Source organism: Squalius cephalus, assembly GCF_949319135.1.
Source record: "Squalius cephalus genome assembly, chromosome: 21".
Classification (NCBI taxonomy): domain Eukaryota; kingdom Metazoa; phylum Chordata; class Actinopteri; order Cypriniformes; family Leuciscidae; genus Squalius; species Squalius cephalus.
Window position 1 is genome coordinate 12,173,121 of NC_137142.1, and position 13,815 is coordinate 12,186,935.

The window sequence follows — 13,815 nt, forward strand, 5'->3', positions numbered from 1 at the left end:
TCTCAAAGCACATTACAATAATAATGAACATAAACAACTTCAAGAGCATTGACCTGTACCACCTGACTGCAGATTTGTTACGATGTTGATAGTGTTGCCATTGAAATGCATAAATTCGAGTCCGAGTATAACGTCAGGGGTTTCCATCTCTTCCAATTTACGGTAGTTATGATGTGAACACAGCATAAGCTCATTGTTTTGGTTAAGGAGGAACTATGGCTGCTGTTTCGATTGTGGTGCTCGGCGACTGACGTCTGTCCAACTCATAGCATGAAATGCGATGATAATGTGTAATGTCTGCGCAGGGTGCGAGGAGGTATAAAAAATACAAACGCTGACAGGCAGGAAGGACTGAATAAAATGATTGGATGAATATTTTATGGTCCACAGATGAGATATTTACATAAATACATTTAGACCACTTAACTTAGTGATTGTTATCAGTATGTGAAGAGACTTTCAACCAGCATAACAAAACAAAACAAAAAAAATGTCTGGAACAAAATGCCTACCCTGTATTTAAATGTTATATGCCACTTTTCTCATTCAGCAAATGCTATGCTAATCGAAGCATTGGTGCTACCAGTTAGCAAGCTAGCATTCAATGAATTAGTTATGTTTCCACTAAATATATTTAAATTGAGATATGTGTTAAATGTATTACCCAAATACTTCAAGTTAAGAGCAATTAACATGCATAGTACAAAATAAAAATCTGCTCTGCTTACTTAAACTTTGAATTTCTGATGAACTGATCCCCTCAATTTTTTGTTTTGTTTTTCCAACTTATTCAGGTTTACATTGTGCAGTAAGGTAGATCTCCAGGGACAGGATTGGGCACCCCTGTCCTAATAATCAAAATACTAATTGCAATTCTAATAAATAAAAAAGTAAATATGACTAGTCAAAATTATATTTCATATGTCTAATATGTTGAAGTAGCTGAAATTGCATTTACTTTTTTTTAAATTCCTAAACAAAACTATAATAGCCTATTGCTGCTAATGCTAATGACATGAACCATCAGAAGGACTGAAATGGAGGCTAAATCAGTGAACTGAGATTTGTGGCTGTAATTGCTGCAGTGTTTGTTTTGGTAGCCATAACGCTCTCACATTCCCCTCCCTGAAACTTCTGTTTACAAAACGTGTTCTGAAAAGAACTTTACATGAACAGGAATTGTTGAAACAGAGACTGGCATCCGTGCTATGAGCAGAATCTACATGCGTGAGAAATGCTCCAATTTCTGATCATGCCCGAAACGAGAGCAGAATGCAGTGACACATTTTTGCGTGTCAACGTTTGGCGCTCGGCCAGGTGTGTGCACGCAAGGTTACATAATGAGAGATACACGAGAGAGGGAGTGAGAAGTGTCATTTTAAGTGTCATTTTAATGCTTGAAATAACAATACATGACACTTCCTCTGGATACACTAACTGCTCTCAATGTCTTCCTCTACATGCAAGCTGCACAGTAATCATCAACTGATAACAGATCTGCTTGCACGGCTCTTTTTTTGTATCATAACACATGCAGTTGTTTTAAGAACCGTGCAAGACATAACTACTTATTAAAGATTTTCAGGGCCACTTCCACACTAAAAATGGAAAACTTTTTATGCATTTCGGCCGTTCATTTACGCGACAACAGCATTCTGGGGGCCTGAAAACGCAAAATTTGAAATTGGGTTTCAAAGTGCAAGTTTTTGTAAACAATACCGTTATTGTCTTCGTGTAAACTACAAAAACACACATTTCTAAAAACAGCGACATTATGTTCAGTCTACAGGCGCTTAGTGTTTCTTTACAAAGTGACATCGCCAACTACTGGCCTGGCAGCATAATACACCGTTTTGAATTTTTTTCACGGATCTGTGTGAATGGAGATCGTTTTGACAACGTTGTTGTCTGTAGGCGAAAAACGCAAAGGAAAAAAATGTAATTTTCAGTACATAGTTGGGTTACACTTTAGAATACTGTTCCATCATTAAAGGGATACTTCAGGATTTAGCATTAAGCTTTGTATTAGTAGAAAACCTGTAGTATTTTCGAATTACCGTGCTTTCCACCCTCATATCCCCCTGAGACAAGAGATTTATGTATTTTTTGTCTGGAAAAAATCCTCCGATGACGCAAAAATCGTCATATTGCGTCATCGGAGGATTTTCTGGCCAGAGGCTAAAGACTACAGCCAGTAGTAGGGGCTGTTCCGCATGTTTTCAACCCGCCCATAGAGGGTGTGATCTCACTCACAGAATGTACACACAGTGTCAGCCGTCTTTCTTTGGAAGCTAAGCTAACGGGCTCTTGTTCTGTGGAGAAAGCTGAGTAGTAGGATAAAGCTGAGTGGGTTACCATCCTCTTTTTCCCGGACTTGTCCGGCGGGCGAGATCGTTCAAAATGTCCGGGATTCGGGATTTGCTTTCTGCAGTCGCCATTCATTGTTTACATGCACACCTTTTGTTTCAATCTAACTGAATTCATTCCGATTGGTGAATCTGAATGTAGTGTTTAAACATGAATGCTAAACAAGTGATCGGTTGATGTGCGTTTTACCATTGCTAAGAAAATTCCCGCACCTCCGTGAGAGATATGAGACCGGCGCGTCTCAGTAATGACGCCACCAGCCTTGCGCCGTTCTCCCGCTCCCTCAGCCTCGTCCTGCTCGCCACAGTAAACATGATGAATGGCGACTGTAGAACGCAAAAGCCGAATCCCGGACATTTTGGGCGATCTCGAAATCCCAGGCAGACTCGTTACGGAAAGTAGCCTAGCCTTGTTGTTTTCAACTACGCTCTCTTACCGGTAGGCGTGGCTTGGGAGTGGCCTCCTAGGGCAGCGAAGCAAGTGCATTCTGGGAGTTGTTGTCTTTCATCCACATAAGCCAAAAATACATTTTCTGGCTTTTCTCAGTCTAGAAAGCTCCAAATTCAAAAATTTCTTCACATTTCTTCTACATAAATGACCTATTTTAAATACACATTCATCTTTCCAGAGGTGAAGTATCCCTTTAATGAATAATGTCGTAGATTTTTCCCTAAATCTTACTACGTCCTATAATATTTATACTATAGTGCGTCTACAGTCGACGTCGGCCGAGTCTAACCTTATACCCTAGCGCATCTACACATCGACGGCACATCGTCGGCTGGGTGCTAATCAATCCTATACTCTAGCGCATCTACACATCGACGGCACATCGTCGGCTGGGTGCTAATCAATCCTATACTCTAGCGCGTCTACACATCGACGTCAGCTGGGTGCTAATCAATCCTATACTCTAGTGCGTCGGCTGGGTGTTAATCAATCCTATACTCTAGTGCGTCGGCTGGGTGCTAATCAATCCTATACTCTAGTGCGTCGGCTGGGTGTTAATCAATCCTATACTCTAGCGCGTCTACACATCGACGTCAGCTGGGTGCTAATCAATCCTATACTCTAGTGCGTCGGCTGGGTGTTAATCAATCCTATACTCTAGTGCGTCGGCTGGGTGTTAATCAATCCTATACTCTAGCGCGTCTACACATCGACGGCGGCTGGGTGCTAATCAATCCTATACTCTAGCGCGTCGGCTGGGTGTTAATCAATCCTATACTCTAGCGCGTCTACAAATCGATGGTGGCTGAGTCTAATCCTATTCTCTAGCACGTCTACACATCAACGAGTCTAATCCTATACTCTAGCGCGTCTACACATCGACGCCGGCTGGGTGCTAATACCTGTTCCCCTAACTAGCTTACTTCCTGCGCAGTAATAATCAACAAACAGACTTCAGCAAATGTCCTCTAAATGCTTTAATCACGACCGGAGGATCTCTCGAGCAGTTCTCAGAGAATCTCCCCCAAGAAGAAGCAAGGCCAGAGGATCTCAGACAAATCCCATTGAGAATCCCACCGGCTAAAAGAATACAACAGTTTTTATAGAATAAGGAGGTATGGCAAAAATGTCATGCTGCATTACATAATTTGCCCACAATTTGTTTGGTTTTCATAGAAAAACCCTTCTGTTACTAAAGCAAACTTTGTTTTAATGATTACTTCATTGTTAATCACAAGGTTCAAACTTCTAGTTTCATTTCCCAAATTTGTTATTTTTACACTCACACAACCAAAGTAAAAGGAGTATGGCAAAACAACATACAACATTCAAAAACACAGGACAGAACGTTTTAGTACATTGTGTTTCAAAGTGTTAGTTTTGTTAGGCCTAAAAAGGGAAGTAAGGTTAGATGTTAGAGACATGGTTAGTTTAATATACAGTTTATTTTATCGATTAAAAATCCACCACAATAACAGGAACAAATTAGAAATGAAGTAGGGGTGAGCGGGGCACAAATAACGCAGGGCTAGTTGGTTTAAAACCTTCCACACATGCCAGTAGGACGAAACTTAGTGTATTTACTAATTGCCATATCAGCACCATAAAGAGAAAAGAGTGTGCCAAAATTAAAAAAAAAAATCTTTGGAAGATATCATTGAACTTTTATTCAGAAATGAGTAATTTTTATTATGTTGTGTACTAAGCTGTATAGCTGTGTTTTGCTGTGTATTTGTTGTCAAACTCAAAATTTGTTTTATATTTAATTATTAAAAAATGCCATTATTTTGTATGAAAATGTTAATAATTGTATTTTATTGATAACATATTTTAGTTTGTCTTGTATATTTTTTTTATTAGATCAGATTACATTTAAGCTTTCATATAGTCGTGTTACATGCCCCATGGGGCACATATGTGGGTCACATTTCACTTCCATTCTTTTTTTTGGGGGTATATTAAGAAAAAAGTATACACTGTATTCATGAAACAAAACCACATAATTGTACTGGACGTGTGTGAAATGTGGGGGGAAACATTCTCTGAACCCCAAGTGGATTTACACAAACCGAGAAAGTCAAAAAGTGTTAGGTTGTGCCCCGCTCTCTAAATGAACAATCTAATAACAGCAATTAACTAAAAATAAACTCTGATTAATGATTTAGTGAGTAATAGTGGTCAGTTATGAGGTAGTTTACTTAGCTAATCAATAACTTTTATCATAACTCACAGTCGACTACTAAGAACTACTATATACAGGTTCATAATTAATAATAATAATGCATAATTAATAATAAGTAAAGATCATTGTAACCCTCTAGTAATGACTCAAGTGTTGCTACATCCTTCTAAAGGAATTACTAATTATTTGGATCAGTATTCTAAAGTGTAAAACATGGTAACTACCTAATATTGACTTGTAAGCTTTTCAGGTTTTTGTAAGATTTTGGATAGTAATTGTTTCTGACGGATTTGCTAACACTTGAGTCATTAGTGGGTTACCATAAACTTCTTTTTAGAATGAATTATACATTATGCATTATTCACATTAATTTTTAACCTGTTTATAGTAGTTCTTAATAGTTAATCATCTCTGTGAGATATGACAAAAATAGTAGTTACTGATTAGCTAATAGTGCACTACCACATTCAACTGAGCACTATTACTTGTTCATTTGTTAATCAGAGTCCCTTTTTGGTTGATAGTAGTTACTAGAATGTTAATAATGCATTACTCATTTGACAGAACAGTATGTTACCCATCGTTGTCATATCATGTAAATGTACGCTTAGATGATGTATGGGTATATGCTAAGTAGCAACAGGTGTAATTAATCACTTTAGTGAACATATTCCACCATTTCATAACCAGAAAGTGTCAAAATACTTTTTGTCTTCATTTTGAACTGCATATCTATAATTTTAAAAATGCATTTATTTATACATTTGTTTGTTTGGTTGGTTAAGGAGGGACTATTTTGTTTGAAAAGTGTGCTTTAAAGGGTTAGTTCACCCAAAAATGAAAGTTCTGTCATATACTCTCATGTCGTTCCAAACCCGTACGACCTTCTTTCATCTACATGAATTAAGATATTTTTGATGAAATCTGAGAGGTTTCTGAACCATAGGCAGCAACGTCATTGCAACGCCGCCTCAGCATTGGCCGATTCTGTTCAGGTGAGCACATAGACTGTAGGGTGAGCACCACGACACATGCGTGTGATGCTGACGCAGGAGCTGGCCAGCGGTGAGCCGGCGTTCTGGCGTAGAACCCGGAAGCGCTGCACTGTGTTTACGTCAACAGCGTAAGAGACTGACACAGACGAGAAGACATTGTTGAATAAAGTCGTTATTTTATTTTTATTTTTTGCGCATAAAAATAATTCTTGTTGCTTCATAACATTAAGTTTGAACCTCTAGTCACATGGCTATTTTAATGATGTCTTTACTAACCTTTCTGGGCATTGAAAGTTGCAATGACGTTGCTGTCTATGGATGGTTCAGAAACATCTTGGATTTCATCAAAAATATCTTAATTTGTGTTCCAAAGATGAACAAAGGGTTTAAGGGTTTGGAACGACATGAGGGTGTGTAATTAATGACATAATTTAGATTTTTGGGTGAACTTACCATTTAAAATAAATTTTTGTTTTGATATTTTACTGCAATGAAATTTTAAATCGTGGGTTAAGTTTCTAAATACTTAATGGGCCACTGTTTATGAAGTAAGGCTGATCATGCAATTCAGCCTTATAAAAATCAAGAACAAACCACAAATACTCACTGTGAAAACTGTAAATGTTCCTCATGGTGAGTGAAGAGCCCTGAAGGTGTGCATGCTGAGCAGAGGGGGGAAACGTGAAATTGCAGCGAGGCCATATGAGGTGAGATGAGTTTGCGCTGAGAAAATGCTGATGAATAGAGTGATGGGTAAATCTGTATCTTGCTGCAACTTGCTTATCTCAGTGAACATTCCGTGGCTTTGAACATATAATTATGCGACAATGTATAATTAACACAGCTAATGTGATAGATAAACATACCTAATTTCTTACCAATGTAGACATTGCAAGATGATTGTAAATTATATGATGTATCATGCTGTCCTCAAAGATGCAAAATATGTTTACATTTGTAAATATATATTTTTTTCATGATTCCTCATGTTCCCATTTTGTGTTTCACGAAATCAATATCAGCATATGACTTTGGAACAACTTGAGGACGAGTAAATAATGAAACAATTCTCGTGCATTTTTAGGTGCTTTTTCAGAGTTTCTGAATGATTTCCTGCTTTTTTTCTGCTTTCATTCTCTATGATACGGTTGCAGCATACCATACAGATGTTGTGATAGGAAGGCATTCAGTTTTGTTTTGCAGTAGAGAATATCCTTCAATCCAATAACTAAAAGAGCCACAAGTTTCAGTCTTAGCCATGATGGACAGAGTTGTAGTGATGTAGTTGAATTTTAGTGTTCACTCCGCTATGATGCCCTCATGTGGCCATGGTTGTGATTGCATCTCAATTGCTCTAAAATTATAAGTTTTTATTATTTCCTTTTTGTATTTTGGGTGAAAGGAAGTGTTATAGTGAAATATATATATTTGTTACTTGTTAGAAGTAAACAGTAGGCTTCACATTGGCAAATTATGTATATTTAAATATTTATATTTAGTATTTTTTAGATTTTTGTAGAAAACTCGCATTTGTGCAACATCTTTAATTATTAGTATATATCTGCCCTGGCTAAGTGCAAATGGTAAAAAACTAACTTGTCACATGGTTAAGATGAAAGGCAACTGGATGGAACTGGATGGAACCACCTTAGACAGATAGGCAACATAGGCTATAGGTTTGCGTTCAGACACAGGCGTGTTCTTTTTTCTTCTTCAAATGCCAGCACATGTAATCTGATAAGAACCTGAAAAAGAGCATGTTTATTGAGAACAAACCAAAGTTTTCACGTAACCTCATTCATAGCTGCCAACTCGCACGTCTTCCGACATTCAGCTGCCGCTCAGATTTTCCACCTGATTACTGTCATGTGCTATAGCCTACATAGGCCTAGCTTACTGCTAGAAAGGTGTCTTTTTCTCAAGGATAAATATAAATATTAACTTATATTGCAGAATGCAGATTTTACAATAAAATGTTACTAGCCTAGCCTACATTTTTCATTTTAACATCAATGATTTTTATAAAACGAGCAAATAAATCTCAATGACACGAAATACCGTGAATTGAAAGAACTCGAGAAGAAGAAAACACCACCTAATATAGCCTACATATGATAATTATATGCATTTTCAAGTGAAATGTTTTAGGCTACTTGGAAAAAAAATGAAGAAGAAAAAAAGTCTAGCCTGATCTAACAATGTCAGTAGACAGTTGCATAAAAATAGTAGTTAGGGGTAGCTACTGTAATCAGTCTTATTTTTCGCTACCAAATTAGTTACGTTTTTATGTAGCCTAACTGACTTACATAAGTTATGAACAGTCTTAAAAAAATATGACTAACTGGTAAGACTAGGCTAGTCTTAGCAGTTTATGCAACTGGTGTCGTGAAATGTTGCGGCCCAGTGAAGGGACTAGTAGTTAGCCTATACTTTAGCTATATAATTAATCAGGATAAAAATAAAAGATTATTATGTGAATAAAAGTTTGATTGATTGCAATAAGAATCGCGAGAAAAGCTTTAGATCAGGCATAATACTGGGGTCCTAAGCTGGGACTCATCACTTCAGTGGGACTCAACACTTCCACACCAGCATTTTATTTCCTCGGGAACTGCATCTCCCATGATGCAAAGTGAGTGCGGCGTCACAATACATGTCTGACGTAGCCGGAGTTCCGCGTGTTCGGAACTGTAGTCAATATCGGACGTTTATGTGTAATATGATGGAAAGTCGAGGAATTTTATCGATTATATTCGACTTGGATAACACGCTGGTCGATACAGCTGGAGCAGGACGAATTGCCATTCAGAAGGTAAATGCATGAATATGAATAATGCTCAAACTGACGCTTTTAAGGACCCACTGTCTGTTTTGACACATAGCCTACATATGCTTTGACGTACTCCCCACCATAAGATTTTTGTTTTGGTGCAATTCTATATAAAATATAGGCTACAATATATTTATTTGATCGTATGCAACAAACTTATTTATTAAAAAGGCTTAAAGTTCCCCTGTTATTTTATCCCTTAACTCATCTTTGATCACCAAAATGACATAATTAAGCGTTTTTTTAATTATATATTCACGCCTTGAATGTAAATCTACACCCTTGCCTCATTTACCCATTTTTATGAATATGCTAATTAGTCCCGCCTCCACTCACTCACGCCAGCTCAGAGATCCACTCCTTGACGATCACACATATTTTTTTTTTCACCACGGAGGGACTTTAAAGAACAGCTTTTTTTTTATTGATCAAGAATAAAAAATATAGGATACATTTTCAGTCCAGGAAATTCAGTCCAATGTTATAAGAGAGATTCCCCAGCCCCCCTCAATTTGATCACTGATATACCGATATATACTAGTATATCAATCGAAGTAGTACCATTACCATGTTTTTTGGACACTTTGAGGGTGATGATAATAATAAACATTATTTTCTATAGTGCCTCCAAACAAAGGAGCTTCTCAAAGCGCTTTACAAGGAAATACAAGGAACAACACAAAATAAATACTACAATACTTCATAGGTGTATTAAAACAACAAGAAATCAACTATGTTTGCAAAAGACAATGCTGAGAAGAGCGAATATTTCTGTTTGGGATATATGGTGTTAAAAGCTAAGATAAATACACTGGAGCCAGACCGTGAAGTGCTTTATGTGAGCATAAGAATCACCTCTAAATTTACCCGGTGGCAAATGCAATGATTTAAAAATGGGAGTAATATGATCTCTAGTCTCCATAGGCTCTAACATGATTAACTAGGATTTGGCCCTAGTTAAAATTCTCACTGCAGAATTTCGAACATACTGTAACTTATTTAGAGTATGCTTAGAAACTTTAGTACGAAACACATTACAGTAATGAATATGGGGGAAAAAAGCAAATATATTTATTAGCTTTACTGCAACTTAAATGGATAGCATAGTCTAAGAAAAAAAGTAAGTCTTTACAACATTCTGGACATGATGTCAAATGTCAATGAAGAATCAAAGATCACTCCCTCAATTTTTACTCAAGTACAGAACCCTCAATGATAAGAGGTGTTTGGCCAGCCTTATGGACCTTAGTTTTATCACTGTTTAGACAAAGAAAATGATTAGCCCTCCATGATTTTATCTCAGAAATACATTTAATGAGCAATGAGACCGCCTCACTTTGACCATGTTTACAATGAATATAAATCTGTGTGTCATCGGCATAAGAATGATACCTAGAGTTTGTAAAAGTTGGCCAAGCGGGAATAAATTGACTAAAAAGTAAGAGGGGCAAATAAATCCAGTTTTGTAGCCAGAGCATTATTTAGTTGTGAAATTTCATCATCCAAGCATTTTTAGCCCAATTCAGTGAAAGATGAAGCAACAGCAGTTGCATATACGGTCTAATCAATTGATTAAAACATAATAAACCCAGGTTGAAAAATACAGCAAAATGTGAACTGAATTTTTGTGTACTGAATCTGAATGATGTTCTAGCTGAACTGATGTTGAAATGATGTCTACATATGTGGATCTAAAGATGGACTTTCTTTTTCTATGATATTGTTCTCAAAAATTATTTGGACACTTACTCAACACTTAAGACTCTATGAATATCTTTTCATTAAAAAACAAAATAAAAATCCAAATTGTAGTGAAGGGGGTGGATTGGAATCCACTGCTGCTTCAATGTAAATGTAATGAGTGATTAAAATCAATATTTTTCCTTCTAAATATCAAATGAGTTGAATGACTTCTCTGGGGATTTTACTTTGTTATATAAGTTACCAGTGTGATTACTGAAATGTTCTTTTTGTGTATTCTTTAATGTCTGTATTTGATATCTGAATGCAGTAACAGCGCTTGCTCATTTAGCCCGGCTTCCAGAAATGAAATAGGGACTTGTTTTGTGTTTGAGAAAGGTCTTCAACGTGTTAAAACATATAGGGTTCATTGAAGCCAATAGTTTAAGGGACCATTTCTTTGTTAAAGCCTTACTTTTCAGTTAGACTAAAGTGCTCTCCTTGAGAGAAAGAACGCATTATCTTGATGTTTTGAGAAGACTCTCCTGTTTATAGTTAGAGCCTGGCCAAATCCAACCTTGGAAAAGCTGTGTGTCAGTGTGTGTGTTAGTCTTCTTGGTTACAGGTTAAGGAACCACTGGCATTATTGGAGATTGACTGAGTTGTTCTGGACAGGCTGGCGCCCAGCAATCCAAATCGGAGACCTGGAAGGTTACGATGTGCCTAACTTCAGGGTCCGAGTGTCAGCTGCCTAATCGATGGAGATATGCTTCCGTCTATCTGTATATGTGTGGAAAATTACTATGTTTATCTATTTCTTAGCCAATCAGAAACTGCAACCTGAAGCAAGGACGTAGCTTAGACCTTTGTGTAGGGTATAACTGCTGTGATCTTTGTAACTGTAAGCGGGGCGGCCTACGAACTCCCGTGTGAGTCTTGAAGCTGACTTCTGCTGATGAAACTGCAAACTATCTTCAGTAAAACTTTTCTTCAATTTATTATAATTCTGACTCGGTCTTCTTTCAAACATCTGGTCCTTCGGGTCCTAAACTGTTACCCCCTAACAGTGCTTATTTTGTTTTAAAAAGATGTAGATTTTATGATTTACGCTGTGTTCTTTATTTAGGTGTGTGAGCTGCTGAAGTCGACACTTGCGCAGGAAAGCCACATCAGAGACATCTGTGAGTGCTATCTACGAAAGCTTCATCATGAATCGTTCGACCCATCAGAAGGAAAAACAATAGATAGTGTGAGGATCCATCACTGGCATGAAGCCCTGCAGGAGACACAGGGCACAGATCCTGATCCGGATCTGGCCTCCAGCTGCTACTACACATGGAAGAACACACGTTTACAGGCGCTGACTCTGTCTCCTGAGGTTCAATCTCTCCTGGAAGAACTGCGGAAAAATTACAAACTGCTTCTGCTCACCAACGGCGATACTCAGACGCAGTGGGAGAAGATCGAAGCCGTGAGATGTGAGGATCTCTTCAGTGTGGTGGTAGTCGGAGGAGATCATCCTGAGCAGAAACCGGCGCACTCCATCTTCACTCACTGCTTCAAGTCTGCGGGAGTTCTGCCACAGGACTGCATCATGGTGGGAGATTCTCTCAGTACTGACATCCAGGGAGGCGTTAATGCAGGAGTGCGAGCAACCGTATGGATAAACAGTGACTGTAAATCTCTCCCGCAGGGCTCTGTGACTCCAGACTACACTATACCTAGTGTACTGAATCTGAATGATGTTCTAGCAGAACTGAAGTTGAAATGATGTCTACAAATGTAGATCTAAAGATGTACTTGAAAAATGTGATGACTCATATCAGGTAACAAGTTTTTAAGGGATAGTTCACTCACTCTCATAAAATTCCAATCCCATAAGACTTTCATTCATCTTTGGAACACAATTGAAGATTTTTTAATGAAGTCTGAGAGATTTCTGTCCTTCCATTGAAAGTCTATTCACTTAAAACTCTGACGTTTCAAAATGTAAATTAAGCGATTCATAAAAGAAAGTGGTTTTATCCAAGTCTTCTGAAGAGACACGACCGTTTTATGATAAACTAATTTAATCTAGGCTTTTATTCATATATAAACATTGATCAGTGATCATAAACAGAAGCTTAACTGTACTTGCTTGATGTCAGAATTTAGTATCGTATATATATTATGGTAAGTCCAACATGGCACTCTCTGTAACCTCACTGGACAATTTAAGTTGTGGAATAAGTTAATCATGGGTGATGTATCATATATTTAGGTATGCGTTCAGTAATCATGCGAGTGGATGGAGAAAACACTGGTGATAAATCCGCCACTAGAATGCGCAGTTTGTGCATTAGCACGGGCTAAACATCATAATTGTTGTGTGGATCAGTTTTTTGCAAGTAAAGATTATACACACAAGAAGCATGCCATTTATACAGTGATGTTGTTCTGCCTCTCTATTTCTAATTAGGGTTGGGTATTGTTTGAATTTTAGTGATTCCCCTTTCCGATTCTGCTTATTGATTCCAATTCTTATCGATTCCAATAAGGTAAAAAAAAAAAAATCATTAACATTTATTTTTAATCTGATTGCAAAACATTTAATTGTAGCGAAAAACATCTAACTAATATACATTTCAAGTATTTTTTTTTTAAATACAAGTACACAGTAATTAAAAAAAACACAAATAAATACAACTGACCAGAGATACAATTGAAATAAAGTGTCTTAAGATTTTCAGGTATTCAGGTACAGAAACTGTAATCAAATGTAAAATAACACTACACTTTAGAAATAAAATATACATTTTCTCTTTATCTTTTGTTGTTTGATTAACGTTATTATAGAGATGGCAGCAAGAATTTTAGGCTGCTATCACTTTAAGACCTGCACGGATTCAATTAATATATTGTTATTTGTTTTCTTTGTGAACCGTTTACGTTATCTTAAGACGTAACCGCATGTGTTTACGAGAATATTTTGACATTTTTGTGTGTATTTGTCCGTTTAAGTGCCAAAAGACGCAGAAGAGACCTCAGTTCAGTATTGCGCCCTATTCAGTATGAGAGGCGGCTTTCTGTGTGCGCGCTTTGGATGTGCGCTCAGCACAGAAAACAGAGTGCTAGTCTTCTTGCACTTGAATGGTTTAAAATCACATTAAAATAACTTTTTTTGTGCGCACACACTTTGGATGTATGTGCATCACAGAAAACAGTGTGCGGGTCTTCTTGCACTTGAATGGTTTAAAGTCATATTAAAATGCACACAAATGAATCAATAAGAGGAATCTTAATTTTCATTTTACGAGTATCAGATTCCTGAC

The 13,815-nt window shown here is 37.3% G+C and overlaps 1 protein-coding gene across 1 annotated transcript; it reads left to right on the plus strand.

The window, feature by feature from the left end:
- The first annotated feature begins 8,607 nt into the window (after positions 1-8,607).
- Positions 8,608-13,308, plus strand: nanp (N-acetylneuraminic acid phosphatase). Its single transcript, XM_079855868.1, has 2 exons — positions 8,608-8,806; positions 11,631-13,308. The coding sequence occupies exons 1-2, from the start codon at positions 8,648-8,650 to the stop codon at positions 12,273-12,275; spliced, it is 804 nt and encodes a 267-aa protein (XP_079711994.1). The 5' UTR covers positions 8,608-8,647; the 3' UTR covers positions 12,276-13,308.
- Positions 13,309-13,815: the final 507 nt, after the last annotated feature.

Bases quoted from the DNA above. Each gene is read 5' to 3' on its own strand.
- nanp (XM_079855868.1), top strand. From the start codon at position 8,648: ATGTCTGACGTAGCCGGAGTTCCGCGTGTTCGGAACTGTAGTCAATAT. The intron at 8,807-11,630 runs GTAAATGCATGA...TTCTTTATTTAG, and splicing joins GACGAATTGCCATTCAGAAG to GTGTGTGAGCTGCTGAAGTC.